The sequence below is a fragment of the Equus caballus genome, chromosome 24 (assembly GCF_041296265.1).
Source record: "Equus caballus isolate H_3958 breed thoroughbred chromosome 24, TB-T2T, whole genome shotgun sequence".
Taxonomy (NCBI): domain Eukaryota; kingdom Metazoa; phylum Chordata; class Mammalia; order Perissodactyla; family Equidae; genus Equus; species Equus caballus.
In genome coordinates this window covers 46,900,778-46,914,441 of record NC_091707.1, presented here as the reverse complement: position 1 = coordinate 46,914,441, position 13,664 = coordinate 46,900,778, and the positions used below count along the sequence as shown (strand labels likewise).

The 13,664-nt window shown below is 44.6% G+C and overlaps 1 protein-coding gene across 22 annotated transcripts in view; it reads left to right on the top strand.

Moving 5' to 3' along the window:
- The window catches only part of TTC7B (tetratricopeptide repeat domain 7B), a 246,032-nt gene that overhangs the window by 68,627 nt on the left and 163,741 nt on the right, over positions 1–13,664 (top strand). For 15 of the 22 annotated variants that reach the window (XM_023628265.2, XM_023628272.2, XM_023628271.2 and 12 more), the window contains exon 5: positions 4,672–4,793. The exons of the other annotated variants lie outside the window; for them this stretch is intronic. In XM_023628265.2, the coding sequence (XP_023484033.1) occupies positions 4,672–4,793 (122 nt within the window). The remainder of the gene's footprint in view (positions 1–4,671; positions 4,794–13,664) is intronic. 22 annotated transcript variants of the gene reach the window in all.

Genomic DNA, 13,664 nt, shown 5'->3' with positions numbered 1-13,664 from the left:
CATTAAAAGCTGTAAGGGGAAGTTATGACCAACTTTATGCCAATAAATTTGATCACTTATAGAAAATAGATAAACTCCCCGAAAACCATCAAAGCTCACTCAAGAAGGAATAGATAACCCAAATATTTCTACATCTATTAAAGAAATTGAATTTATAGTTAAAAATCTTCCCTTAAAGAAAACTGCAGGTTAAGTAGGCTTCATTGGTGAATTCTACCAAACATTTAAGGAAGAAATAATAGCAGTACTATAAAAACTTTCAGAAAATAGAAGAGGAGGAAAACATTCCCCAACTCATTTTTGAGACCATTATCTCTTATGAATATAGATGCAAATATCCTCAACAAAGATACTAGCAAACCTAATCCAGTGACATTCAGAAAGGATTATACACGGTGACGAAGTAAGATTCGTTTCAGGAACGTGAGGTTGATTTAACATACAGAAGTCAATTAGTGTAATACAACATGTCAGTAGAATAAAGGACAAAAATCACATGATAATGATAATCTCAGTAGATGCGGAGAAAGCATTTGACAAAGTTCAACACCCTTTCGTAATCAAAACACTCAACAAACTAGGAATAGAAGTTAACATCCTCAACATGATAGAAAGCACCCATGCAAAACCCACATCTAACAGCACATGTAATTGTGAAAGTGTGGATGCTTTCCTCCTAAGATCAGGAATAAGACAAGGATGTCTGCTCTTGCTACTTCTGTTTAACAGAGGTTCTAGCTAGAGCAATTAGGCAAGAAAAAGAAATAAAAAGCGTCCAGATTGAAAAGAGAGAAGTAACACTATCTCTATTTGCAGATTAAATGATCCCGTATGCAGAAAATCCTAAGGAATTCACACACAAAAAGCTATTATAACTAATAAACAATTTCAGCAAGGTTATAGGATACAAGGTCAATATACAAGTCACTTTTATTTGTATACACTAGCAATGAGCAAGCTAAAAGTGAAGTTAAGAAAATAATTTCACTTATAGTAGCATCAAAAAGATTAAAATACAGGGGCCAGACCCTTGGCCGAGTGGTTAACACGCTCTGTTTCAGTGGCCCAGGGTTTCGCTGGTTCAGACCCTGGGCACAGACATGGCACCGCTCATCAGGCCATGTTGAGGCGGCGTCCCACACAGCACAACCAGAGGCACTCACAACTAGAATATACGACTATGTGCTGGGAGGCTTCTTTGGGGAGAAGAAGAAGAAGGAAAAAATAAAGAAGATTGGCAACAGTTGTTAGCTCAGGTGCCAATCATTTTTTAATAAAAAAGGTTAAAATACATAGGATAATAAAAAGAAGTGCAAATCTTATACCCTGAAAACCACAAGTCACTGTTGAAAGAAATGAAAGAATACCTAAATAAATAAGACGTCCCATGTTAATGGATCAAGAGACTTAATTTGTTAAGATGGCAATACTCCCCAAATTGATCTATAAATTCAACCCAATTCCTATCAAAATCTCAGCTGCCTCTTTTTGCAGAAATTGACAAGCTGATTCACAAATTAAAATGGAAATGCAAGGGACCAGAAGAGCCAAAACAGTCTTAAAAAAGAACAAAGTTGAAGGACTCACACTACCTGATCTCTAAACTTACTACAGAGCTACAATTATCAAGACAGTGGACACAATTAGTATTCCTGAAAAAGAAAATGGAAAAAAATGGAATAGATAAAAAATACAATTATATAATCAAAGAGAAATTCTTCAACAAAGGAAAACTATATTGAACACTTGCTGTGGACTGTGCCATGTTCTATCCATTCGTTATCTCATTTAGTCCGTAGGACCATGCTAAGGGAAAAGTTCTATTGCCGTCTCCATTCTACCAACGAGAAAACCCAAGTTTAGAGAGGCTGTGACTTGCCCAGAGCAGTGGAGCTGGGCTTTCGACCCAGAATGGCAGCCTGACTCGAGTGCGTCACTCTATACTACAGATCTGAATTTGTAGATTGAGGGTTCATGCTATGTTCCAAGAACTACAGACATGAAATGATGAATGGCAAAACAACTCCTGGTAGATTTTCTAGACGTCAAGGAAAAAAGAATTGCTCTTTGCAGATCACCTACAGGGAGAACAGTAACCTGTCTTCTAAGTTCTTCACAGCAACTTCCATGTTCCAAAGGAGAAAACGTGTGAAATCCAAGAATGTCATACTCAGTCAGGTTTAGAGAAAGAGAGGCAAGAGACAGACATTCTCAACACACAAGAATTCAGAGCCTATAGCATCATGAGCCCTTTTGGGCAATATTCTACCAACCAAGAATTGATTCAAAGTAAAGAATTCAAGAAACAATGACTGCATTTTAACAGAGAACTGATGCAAAACAATTATTGGGTAGAACATGATTGCTAGGAACCTTGGCAATATAAAAATAGTAATATAACAAAAATAGGGGACTGAGGAGAAGCCAGAATAGAAGGTAGTATGAATATGTTAATTTCCTCATGTTTATCATGGGTCAATAAATACTGTATAAAGTTGAGATTTATAGGTAAAAGAGTGACTTTCCCTCTCTGTGTGTCTCTCTCCCCCCCCCCCACCACACACATACACATAGATAACATATATATACACGCATACATACATATAATAAATATAAGATATATTTTTAAGTTTAGAGAGACCTTCTATGGACTATGTGTAAAAAACCACATTTTTCTGATGTTGAGTGATTACTTTGGTCACACTTTAGTTTCTCATGTTAAATTTAATTGAAATTAAGTGTAATGGTTTAAATTTAAAACTAGCATATGTAACACAATCTCAGTTGTTTTTTTCCCGAGGAAGATTAGCCCTGTGCTAACACCTGCCAATCCTCCTCTTTTTGCTGAGGAAGACTGGCCCTGAGCTAACATCCATGCCCATCTTCCTCTACTTTACATGTGGGACGCCTACCACAGCATGGCGTGCCACACGGTGCCGTGTCCGCACATGGGACCCAAACTGGCGAACCTTGGGCCAGTGAAGTGGAATGTGCGCACCTAACTGCTGCACCACCAGGCCGGCCCCAAAATCTGTTTTGGTAAAATGATTTTTATATTTCTCTCCTCTTGATACGTATGTATACAGAGTTATCTGGATTATTGTTCAATAAATGTTAGCTGGTTATTTCTGTGTGGTGGGAATTTTGAGATGATTTTTAATTTTCTTTTTCGTACTGTACTGAGTTGTTTTTTTCTTTAAAATAATCATGGCATTTTTTTTATATTAAAAAACTATTCTCCAAAGCAGATGAAGGATAGTTTTTACAAGTTTCAGTGTTGGACCTCCAAGTCCAGCTCCAGGAAGAGATGTCAAGGAAGTAGTTGGAATATGAGTCTGGAGATACAGAGGGAAGTCTGGACTAGTGATTATAAATTTGGGAGCTGGCAGCATATAGATGATGTTTGAAGCTCGGAGGAATGGATGAGATCATCTTGAGAGCAACTTAGCAAAGAAAGGACAAGTGCCCAGGACTGCACTCTGTATCTCTGACACGTAGAGGATGGGTAGGGAGGAGCCTGCAGTGGAGCCAAAAACGACGGCTCCCAGAGGTAGGAGGAACACCTCCCTCTGAGCACTTGCAGAGCCAAGTCCTTTGTTGGGAAGGAGCCAGGCAGTTTTAATGAGATACTGGGAGGTAGTTCAAATGTAGGAGTTGCCCACCTGGACGTTGCTCCACACCGTCTTGTTCATTGTGTGTACTTTTCTTTTGCCCAAAGCTCGCAAGTTAGAGAACTAGCAATTACTTCAACTCCATTTGGAGAATGATTTCAAGACCGCTAGAGTATTTGGGGTTTGGCTAACAGCTGGATCTTTGAAGAGCTGCTGACTCTCAGCAAATGCGGACAGCATGTTTGGAGAACACTTGTATGGTTTTTAAATGGGCCACAAGAAGCTTGTGTGATAAATGCTTTATTTGGCTTGTGAGTTTAAAGAGAGTGGCCTCTGTAATAGTAGATATGTGTTTATACTTCACCATGACCCACTCAACTTGCAAGTCTTTGTCCTGATTACTTGGCAGTCTTTCTTGCAGAGCTAAAAGTTTAAACCTTTGAAACCTCATTAGCTGTTGACAAGAGGTCGGGTTTTGGGAGAGAGGGAGCTAAGTTTGTTTTTCTCAGCTCTCCCCTTGAGGATAGATGATTGCTGCTCAGACCACAGGCCTCAGCTTTGAAGCCTAGAGAGTTCGCCCTCTCTGGTTAATTCTGGGGCCAGCGCCAATCACGGCACTTCTCAGCTCTTGTCAGAGCTCCTTAAGCTTGCGTAGGGCTGAAGCTGCAGCCTGCTCATCAGTGACCTAGGCCGCTAGTGGATGATGACTGTTTCTGCCCATTGCTGGGACCTGCTTCTGTATCACTCAGCCCCCTGGCAATATCCTGGCAATATCTGGCAGATCTTCTCCACCTCTGATGCTTCTCCTGGCACCCTGCACTCCTCAGCCCTCGGTGCCAGGAGGGCCACGCTTGCCCCTGGGTTGCTTGGTTGCTCCCTGTCTCGTAGAACTCATTCTCTCTGCTTCTCCAATCCTTGCACTTCCACACCAGTGCCCGTGCACTGATGTTTGCAGAAGGAAGTTGATTTTTCGAGCTGTGTGGCACAATTAGAGATAGGGTTTGAAGGAAGTAGGTGTGGATGTGGATCTGATTAGTTTTCCGATTTTCTCCTCTTCTAGGTCATATTTACTAATATTCAAAACAGAAGCCCTAAGCCTGGCCCTGCTCCCCACGATCAAGAACTAGGTTTTTTCCTAGAAACAGGACTTCAGAGAGCCCATGTCCTCTATTTCAAAAATGGGTAAGCCTTCTTCATTTTTTAAATCAATTTCCTAAAGAAGGAAAATAGAAAGCCTTGTAATGCTGTCTTCGGTTTAGTTATCATAATAGAGCAATTTTAAATATGAACTACAATTGAAATATTTTTTTAAAAGAATGAACAGAGGCTCCTTTGTCTCTTCTCCATCTGGCTCTCTCGCTTTCCCAGGAGATTTGAAGCTGGGAGAAGGGAGGGAGGAGGTCTCCTATGTGAGTACGAGTCACAGGCATGGAGCACCAAGACCAGGTGGGGTGGATCTGATGGGAGCTGTGCTTTACTCTGCCTTCCTCCGTGGGTGTGGGACTGGACAGGCCACACCTCTTTGCTGGGGGAAAAGTTAGTGAATTGGAAACCCTGGCACCCAGGGTCATCTCCCTTTGGATGGCTGATCAGGTCAGAGAATTGGATTTGCCAAGTCTCAGACGGTTCTTATGTAAGTGAGTGTGGCTCTGATGCCACACAAGAACATTTTCTACTTGAACTGCCTTTGAAAAGAGTTTAAGAGCCTGAACATAAGGGATAGCTCTCTAATGCATTTGATGTTTGTTTTCCTTTTCGTGCTGCTCTTATGAGAGATGCAATGGTTCTGTTCCAAATCTCTTCAGCTGTCCCTTGTTTTGACATTGTGCTGCAGGATAGATATGCATGAAGACCAACAGTAGGTATCTGGCTCCTCTGTAGCTCCTCCTAGGTTGTGCACAGGAGGCATTTAGAGGCCCACTCCCCTCCCTCTAGGAGTAGTCAAGTAGTGCTTTGAACGGCAGAGGGTCACGAGTTCCAGCCTTTAGAGAAATGAACGATGGAGTTGCTCCCTCTTCATTTTTAAGAGCTTCAAACCTTGGGGTGTAGCTCGTGGAAGTGGGATTTCATCTGCCTGGTGGCCCAGAGCCACATGTATCCATTTTCCATTTGTTGGGAGTAAATGCTTATTTTCCAAATTGTATTAAACTGTTTGTGGAGAAGGCCTGCTTTGCTCCAAAGGCTACCGGTTCAGATTGGCATAGCCCATGTCAGGCCACAGTGAACACCCTAAGGTTTGAATAGCTTGGCAGCTTTGACATGAAGATGCTCCTGAGTTTGATCTCATCTGCCACTGATTGAGATCATCTGAGCAACGGTGCGTGTCCCCTAAGCTGAATTTTGAGCTCTATTTTCTTCGCTGTTTTAAATAGAGTGAGAAGGGAGGGAATGTGGAATATTTTTCTAGTGACCTGTTTCTTCTCCCTTTTCACAATCAATGGTGGTCATCACAGAGGAGCCTCCAACCTTGCTCTCCCTCCCTCTAACCTGTGAGTGTCTGTGGTTGACATGCAAAGCCAGAGGCAGGAATGAATTCTCCTGGGCTCTCACGCATGCTCAGTACCTTCTACTGAAAATGCTTTGTGTGAAATTGATAGGGGTGAGCTGGGTAACACATTTTCATCTTCAAAGGCTGTTCATTAAGGAGGGAGAAGCAGGACTATTGGACTCTGACCTCCTGCCCTGAACCATTAGCTGCCCACTGGATCCAACTGAAAAATAATAGTGATGAGAGGTTTGTACTAACTGATGGATTACATGCCAGAATTGCTTCCTGGCTCATTTCTCACTTTATTTTACCCAAGTTCAAGGAGATTCCCACTGACATAGCCAAAGTTAAGAGACTGCATAGCTTCGAAGCCTTTTCTCCTCTTTTCTTGTCCTCTCGCTCTTCTCTCTGGGCTCTAAAGACCAGTGATGGGGTTGGGCCAGCTACTCTAGAGGGTTCTTGCCAGCTGCAGTGTTCTAAAGGCTGGCATTGTGCAACAGTGATAAGAGATTACTTTTGGGTAAGTAGAGGGGAAGGCCAGTTTTGAGACCACAAAATATGATGAAAGGAGAGAAACTAGTGGGAGGTTTTAGACAAGGCAAATGCTGTCGGAGCTGCCTGACTTATACCAGTGGGTTACTCAGGGCCCAGGAGCCACACCTGGGGGTAATTGGTCACTGGAGGCCTAACCAGTATCCATGGAGCAAGTGGGACAAGTGGAGGTAGCTGCTGTCCCTAAGCACCGGTGGCTTCTCATAGTTCTGTTCTCTGATATGCTTGCTCCTTTGTCATCTCACTCCTTCTTTGTTTTTCCTGCACTTTTTTTTTGAGGAAGATTAGCCCTGAGCTAACATTCGCCTCCAATCCTCCTCTTTTTGCTGAGGAACATGGGCCCTGAACCAACATCTGTGCCCGTCTTCCTCTACTTTATATGTGAGATGCCTGCCATAGCATGGCCTGAGGAGTGGTGCATATGTCCACACCCAGGATCTGAACTGGCGAACCCTAGGCCGCCAAAGTGGAGCACGTGAGCTTAACCACTGTACCACCAGGCCAGCCCCTTTCTGCACTTTTAAAAATTTATATCTGGAAGGATATAATGGATAAGGTTTGACTGATTTTCAGGGATAAGGAGATGCATTATAGAAGAGTTTGGCAATAAGAGATGGAAATTAATAAGGTGCATCTTTTTCTTTAGAAATAAACATATTCAACTTTTTAGCTGTCATCCCTGAGGACTTAATCAGTTATAGTAATCTATCTTATTCTTTTACAATTCTCCCATCTTTTCCAAGAGTAAGTGCCAAACTGGTGAACTTGGGTCTCTTTCAGAAAGAACCTGACCCCACCAGTTCCTGGGCCCCTCTCAAGCCCTGAGATCCCGGTGGCGCTGTTTACCAAGTGCTTTTAGTTCTTCCTCAGCGAGCCTCACCTCATCTCTTCACCTCCACAGGGCCCTGTGAGGTTGGCAGTGGAAGTGGTACTGCCCCTGGCCTACACACAGTGACCCGGCTGCCGGCTTCTGCCTTCAGCCTTTTTAGCACTGCTGTCGCTCTGTGTGGAGGGGCTTAGTCCGACCCTCAAATGGTGGCCTTGTCCGTTGCCCTGCCTCTCTGTCGGGGAGCACTCGGCCCCTGGACAGCGGTTGCCTGGGGAATGGTTCCTGGCCTCTGCTGATTGGTGTTTATTCCTCAGGTCTCATCTACCGCCTGTCACAAGTCAGCTGTTTCTTGTTCTCCCCCTTCCCCCTCTTCTCTCTCCTCCCCTCCTTTCTTCTCCCTCTGTCCTTCCTCCTTCCTTCCCTCTCCTTGTTGCCCTCTCACTCTCCCTTCTCCCTGGGCCCCTCCTCCCTGCTCCTCTGTTCTCTTTCCTCCTTGGAGGGAGAGAATGACTACCTGCTGCCGTCCAGCCCCAGTGCCCCTGGGCATGGTCTGACTTGGACCCACCCATGTCTATTTCACATCTATTTCTCTTACCCCTCTGGGTGGCAGCAGCAAGCCTGTTAAGGATGAGAAAACATCTTGCTCAGGCTCTGCAGAGGGTGAAATCAGAGAACCGCAGCCTGAGAGGGCCAGGACCGCTGCCTTGGAGGGCTCTCAAATTACCTTGCCTACAGCAGGTACTCGGATGAGGGGCAGCCAAGGGCGTTGGAGCCAGAGGATCTGGATTTGGAACCGGCCCTTCTCCTCCCTGTGTGTCAATTTCTTTATCTGTAAAATAGGGCCAATACCACCTCATGGAGCTATGGTGAGGCGCAAATAAGAAAATGTGTGTGGAAGCATTTCGTGAAGCGTCAGGCCAACAGCAAGTGGTAAATTGTAATTTCCAGTGAGGGTGATGCCCGGCCGCCTTTCTAGCTGGAAGTGGGACCAGATGAAGGTCAGACTCCAGTTAAAGTGGAAGTTCACAAAGCAGGTGCCACTCATTTGATTGCTAAGCCTCGCCCCACCACAGTTTTCCAGAAAAGGCAGTTATTTGTGACTGCTGGTTTAAGTGAGCTCTGCTTAAGATGCATAACAATTAGCCTGGGGAACCCAGATAACCGATGGCCCTGTCAGTGTTCCAGAGAGGGGAGGGGGCTGCTGGTCTGACGCAGTAGCATTGGGTATGCTTTGGGCAGCATAGCTAGGGGCAGAGAAACAGCCTCAGCCTGGGGCTCCCCTCAGCCTTCTAAGGAGAAGAGAAATGTTGCCACCCACTTGAGTCCTTGCAGCCAGAATTGCCAGAGAAGCTTGGGTTTTAGATGCCAATTATTTGCTGCATGTTGTTTTAGGAATATTTAGCCATCTCTTATGAACAGAGGGTAGCAAAGACATTTCAAGTAACCTTGCTTCTTGTCAGCCGTGTCAGATGTACTGGGTGAACAAAATGGATTGCAGTGTGTGTTTTCTCTGGTTCTGAGTTGGTTTTCCTTCAGGGAGGGTGGGGGTAAATTGAAGCAAGAAGGCAAAGGACCATCAATACCTGGGAGATGTGCCTGTGGGGTTGCACTCTCTCCTGCAGTGCGTCACTCAAGCGCATCACAGAGTTCTGCCTGGGAGACCTTGACTTGGAGAAAGTAGGAAGTCAGGCAGTGTGGCCAGACTTTGGGCTCCCCTGAGGTCCTTGCAGCCATGCCAGGGAATAAAGTGGTATCGAGGGCTTTTTGGAGTTCTCCTATAGTCAATCACCACTACATATTGCCTTCAAATAGACTACTAGTCACCACTAAGCATTGGCTTTGAAAAGTGTTTAAACTTCCCCAGTAATCTTGATGCCCTTTGCAACTGTTCAGCTCTGCTCCATGTAGCCTAGAATGAGGAGGCAGAAAAAGGGGCTGTGAGGCCTCCAGTGTGTCCTGCAGGCTGCAGAATAGGATGCTTCCTGGGTTGGTGGCCTCGGAGACAGCAGTAGCAGCAGACAGGCTCCCACAGTCCGTGCGGTCGTGGGGAGGGTGCCGGCTAGGAAGCCAGGGGGTTTTGCTTGAGCACTGGTCTCCCCAGGCATTGGAGCAGCTCAGTCCTGGCCTTTGCATTCTAGCACTCGGGCTATCTTCCCTCGTGCAGGGGCAGGAAGTGTTCACTTTTTAAACTGCACACTGCTTTTTACATTACAAGTCAAATGCGATGAACATAAGAGAATTCAGACACACTTCCACTAAGCATTTAATGTGTATCAACTTTTTGTACATGACATTCTTCGAGAGTCAGAGATTAAAAGAAATAGCCCTGCACTCTGGGAGGTAGGAGAGAAGAAGAAGGGTCAGACAGGAAGGTGAGTAACTTTAAGGGTTACAGTATAGTTGTATAAATGAGTAAACAATGAAGAACACTTGATCACTTTAGCAAGCTGAAGTTTCCGGGCCCATTCATTCATTCAGTAGGGTCATTTATTCATTTATTTAAGGAGGATTAATTGCATACTTCTTCAGGGCCAGTCCCTATCTTAGGCACTGTGAAGGTCATGGGGAAAAGAGTGACACAGTCCCTGCCCTCCTAGAACTTACGGTCTCAGAGAAATAAGAATTAAAACAAGCAGTTTCAGGATAGTTTGTACGCGTTGTGACAGGGCAAGTCCAAGTTGCCACAAAAGCAGGTAAGAAAGGTGCAGGTTGAGACGGCTGCAGGATTTGGGAAGGGGAGGAAAGCTTAGGAGAAGTGGGCTTGAAATGATGTAGATGCAGAGAGATTGGGGAGAGCCAGGGTACGTTCCAAGTAGTTGGTGGAAACATGGAGCTGGCACTGTCCTCAGTATTGTATATGTTCTGCAGGGTAAGAGGAGACCACTCTGGTTGGAGTGAAGGTTTATATAGAAATCTGTGGACTTTTCTATAAACTCTCATATGGGACCTGGCATGTAGTAGCTTTGGTCAGTCATCCAACAAGTATTTACTGAGTTCTGCTGTGTGCCAAGTGCTGTGCTTGGTACTACATTGATGAATATAAGAGACATAGTCCGGCTCGCAGGGAAGATACAGTCTAGTGAGGAAGACAGATAATAAGTAAACCAATGTATGTAATTACAAATTGTAGTAAGTGCTAGGAAATGAATGGGTGCAGGGAGAGCAAATAACGAAGGGCACTTGCCTAGATAGGGTGGTCAGGCCATGCCTCCTCAGGAAGTGACACTGAGACCAAGACTTGAAGGATAAGAAGGCGGTAACCATGCCAACAGCAGGAGGAAGAGTACTGCAAGCAGAGGGCCCAACATGTGCAAAGGTCTTGACCCAGGAAAGAGCACAATGTGTTGAAGAATCTGAAAGGAGTCCAGTGTGGCTGAAGCAGAGTTGGAAGGAGGAGAGTCACAGACTCTCTCAGTCTGGCTTACCCTGAAGAAGGCAGGTCTACTATGGCAGCATACGTCGGGAGGGTAGTGACTGTCCAAAGACAAACCCCCAAGTCACCAGAACAAAGTGAGGTGATAATGAGGGGCAAGGCGTTAGATGCTTACCTCAAAGATGACAGTGGTAGTAGAGACCAAGAGAAGTGGATGGATTTGAGATATATATTAGAACTACTGGTGTTAGAACTAGCTGATAAATTGGGTTTGGGGAAGAGAGGGGGAGGGAAACAGAGGGATCAGGGATGACTCCTCAGTTTCAGTTGAGCAGAGTTGGTTAGATGCAGTGAGGGCAAGGAGAGGATCAGATTTGGGAAAGGGGAAATCAAAGATTTGCCTTTGGATTGTGTTAGGTTTGAGATGCCTGTGAGATGTCTAAGTGGAAGTGTCAACTAGGAAATGTGTGAGCACAGAGGGGAGGTTGGAGCTTGAGTTATGAATTGGGAGTTTCAGCATATTGATTATATTTAAAGCCCTAGACTGGATGGGATGAGTGAGGGACAGAGTGTAAAGAGAGAAGTGAAGACAGCCCGGGACCCAGCCCAGAAACCTGTGTAAGATGGAAGTTGGCTAAAGGAGGAGCCTTTGGAGGGGCTGCCTGAGGTGCGAGGTGCACCACGAGCGTGTGTTCTCGTGAAAGCCTAAAGGGGAAAGTGTGCTGGGAAGGAAGAAGGCTCACCTGTGTTGAATGGTGCTGGGGGGTTAATAAGGGTAAAGACCAAAGCACCGGAGTAGGTAACATGGAGGATATTTATGACCTCGAAAAGAATTTTGGTGGGATGGTAAGAGTGGAAGCTAGATTGGGGACAGAGAGGAGCAAATGACACAGGAGGAAGTGGCAGCACCATATGTGGGTCACTTTCAATAAATGTTATTTCCTTTTCCAAGGTAGAGTTCTTCCTGGAAGGATGAATGGTAGAAAGATGATAGAAGACTAAAAACTACGCTAAGGAATAGAGAATTCATTCTCCAGGTGTGGAGGAGCCATTGAATCACAGGGTCGGGTATCAGGAAGGGCCAAGAATAGGGTAGTTCGTTTGGCCGGAATCTAGTGCCAGCAGAGTCATTTCCACCATTTTAGCTGGACTTGGTTCATTTGACGTGGTTTTGGGCCACAGGCTACATTCTGACCTTAGCGGGAACCAGGGTAAGTTACCCAGTTGATTGAGAGGAAGATGGGGGCGATGGAGGGAGTGCAGGAGAGGGGAGGGTGTTGATGCAAGGGGGCTACTTCCTCTATGGCACCAGCTTCAGAAGGGAAGTTTATGGGGCAGTGTGAGTCCTGCTGCCTGGCCAGCCTGGGCCACCTTGGTGATGCCACATGTCATGCAGGCAGTCACATGTCTAGAAGGCTTCTGATCAACCTAGCTTACCATGCTAAGCACTTCATATGAGTCATTTCACTGCTAAGGAAATATAATTGAACTGACAGTGGGGTATACAATCTGAAAAACCTGGAGTCCAGATGTATTAGAGCACGTTTGTTTTAATCGCTGCCCTTTATAGATGAGGAATCTGAGATACATAGAAATCAAGTTCAGTAATCATTCAATAAATACTACGTTTATCAAGAACCTTACTAGGTTACTTACTAGTGCCAAACATTGTTGTAAGCGGACGAGTCAGACCCAATCACTGCCTTTATGGAGTGTGCATTTTGGTTGGGGAAACAGTCAGTAATAAGAGAATATGATTTATTCAGGGTCACATAACTAGTTGGTGGCAGAGCTGGGACCTGTGCCTCCTTCTCCTTGACACCCAGACCGGGTTTCTTACCACTTGGACCATTTTGTCCATACCCTGTTAGTACTTGTCTTGAAAATGGAGTACTCAGTAGCACAGCTCAAAGGCATACATTACACTTAGAGAATAAAGACTTTTAAAAAGCCAGTCTAGATGTAATTATTTATGTTATAAAAAGCGTCAGCCAAATCTTCTCTGTTTTGTTTAAAATGTAGACTAAGTCTGCTCATTCCTTAATGTCATCAAAACTTTAGTATGAAAACAAAGGAATCTTCGTCAGTTTTAATTATGAAACTCCAAGACCACTTTCAGTGATGAATTATGGAGAACGAATTTTGGGGAACAGGTAATTGCTTTCAGTGTACTTCTTAAGTGCCGGCACTTAATGAGTGTTAGGGTCCTGTGCTGTTTGAAGCTTTATCAGCATTCAACGAGGTGGGTGCTTCCATGTTGGTCTGTCCTTGGCTTCAGCAAAGTAGGTCACTTCGGGCTTCCCAAGTGCAGGGGGGTGGGGCGGGCGTCGGGGGACTAGTGAACTAATTGGCAGTAATTGCATCTCACAGAGGCCCCTCCACATGCTTTTGCCCAGCTGTATGTTGTCTCTTTTAGCCGCCATTCAGAACTGGAATTCCATGAATTATGAACTGGGGTAGGAAATCATTCCAGTTCTTCACATTGGCTTCGTCTAGGGTAGTGACTTTCTATTTTTACGGGGGCAGGAAGGGAGGCAGCAATTCTTTGTTTGTTTGTTCATTCACTTATTTCTTCATCCATTAATCACGTATACTAGGAGCTAGGGTCAAAACAGCAAATGATCCCTGTGGATTTTCTAGTCCAGCAGGAAAATTAATAATTACAAGTGGACTAAGCCTTAGGAAAGGAGAGGAAGATAGTGTTGTGTTTTTTTTTTTTTTAATTTAGCCTTTCACTTTGCAAATTTTCCTAAAAAGAGATGGTTATATAATATGGTGTCTAAAGATCAAAGTTAACTTAATTTTTTTGAT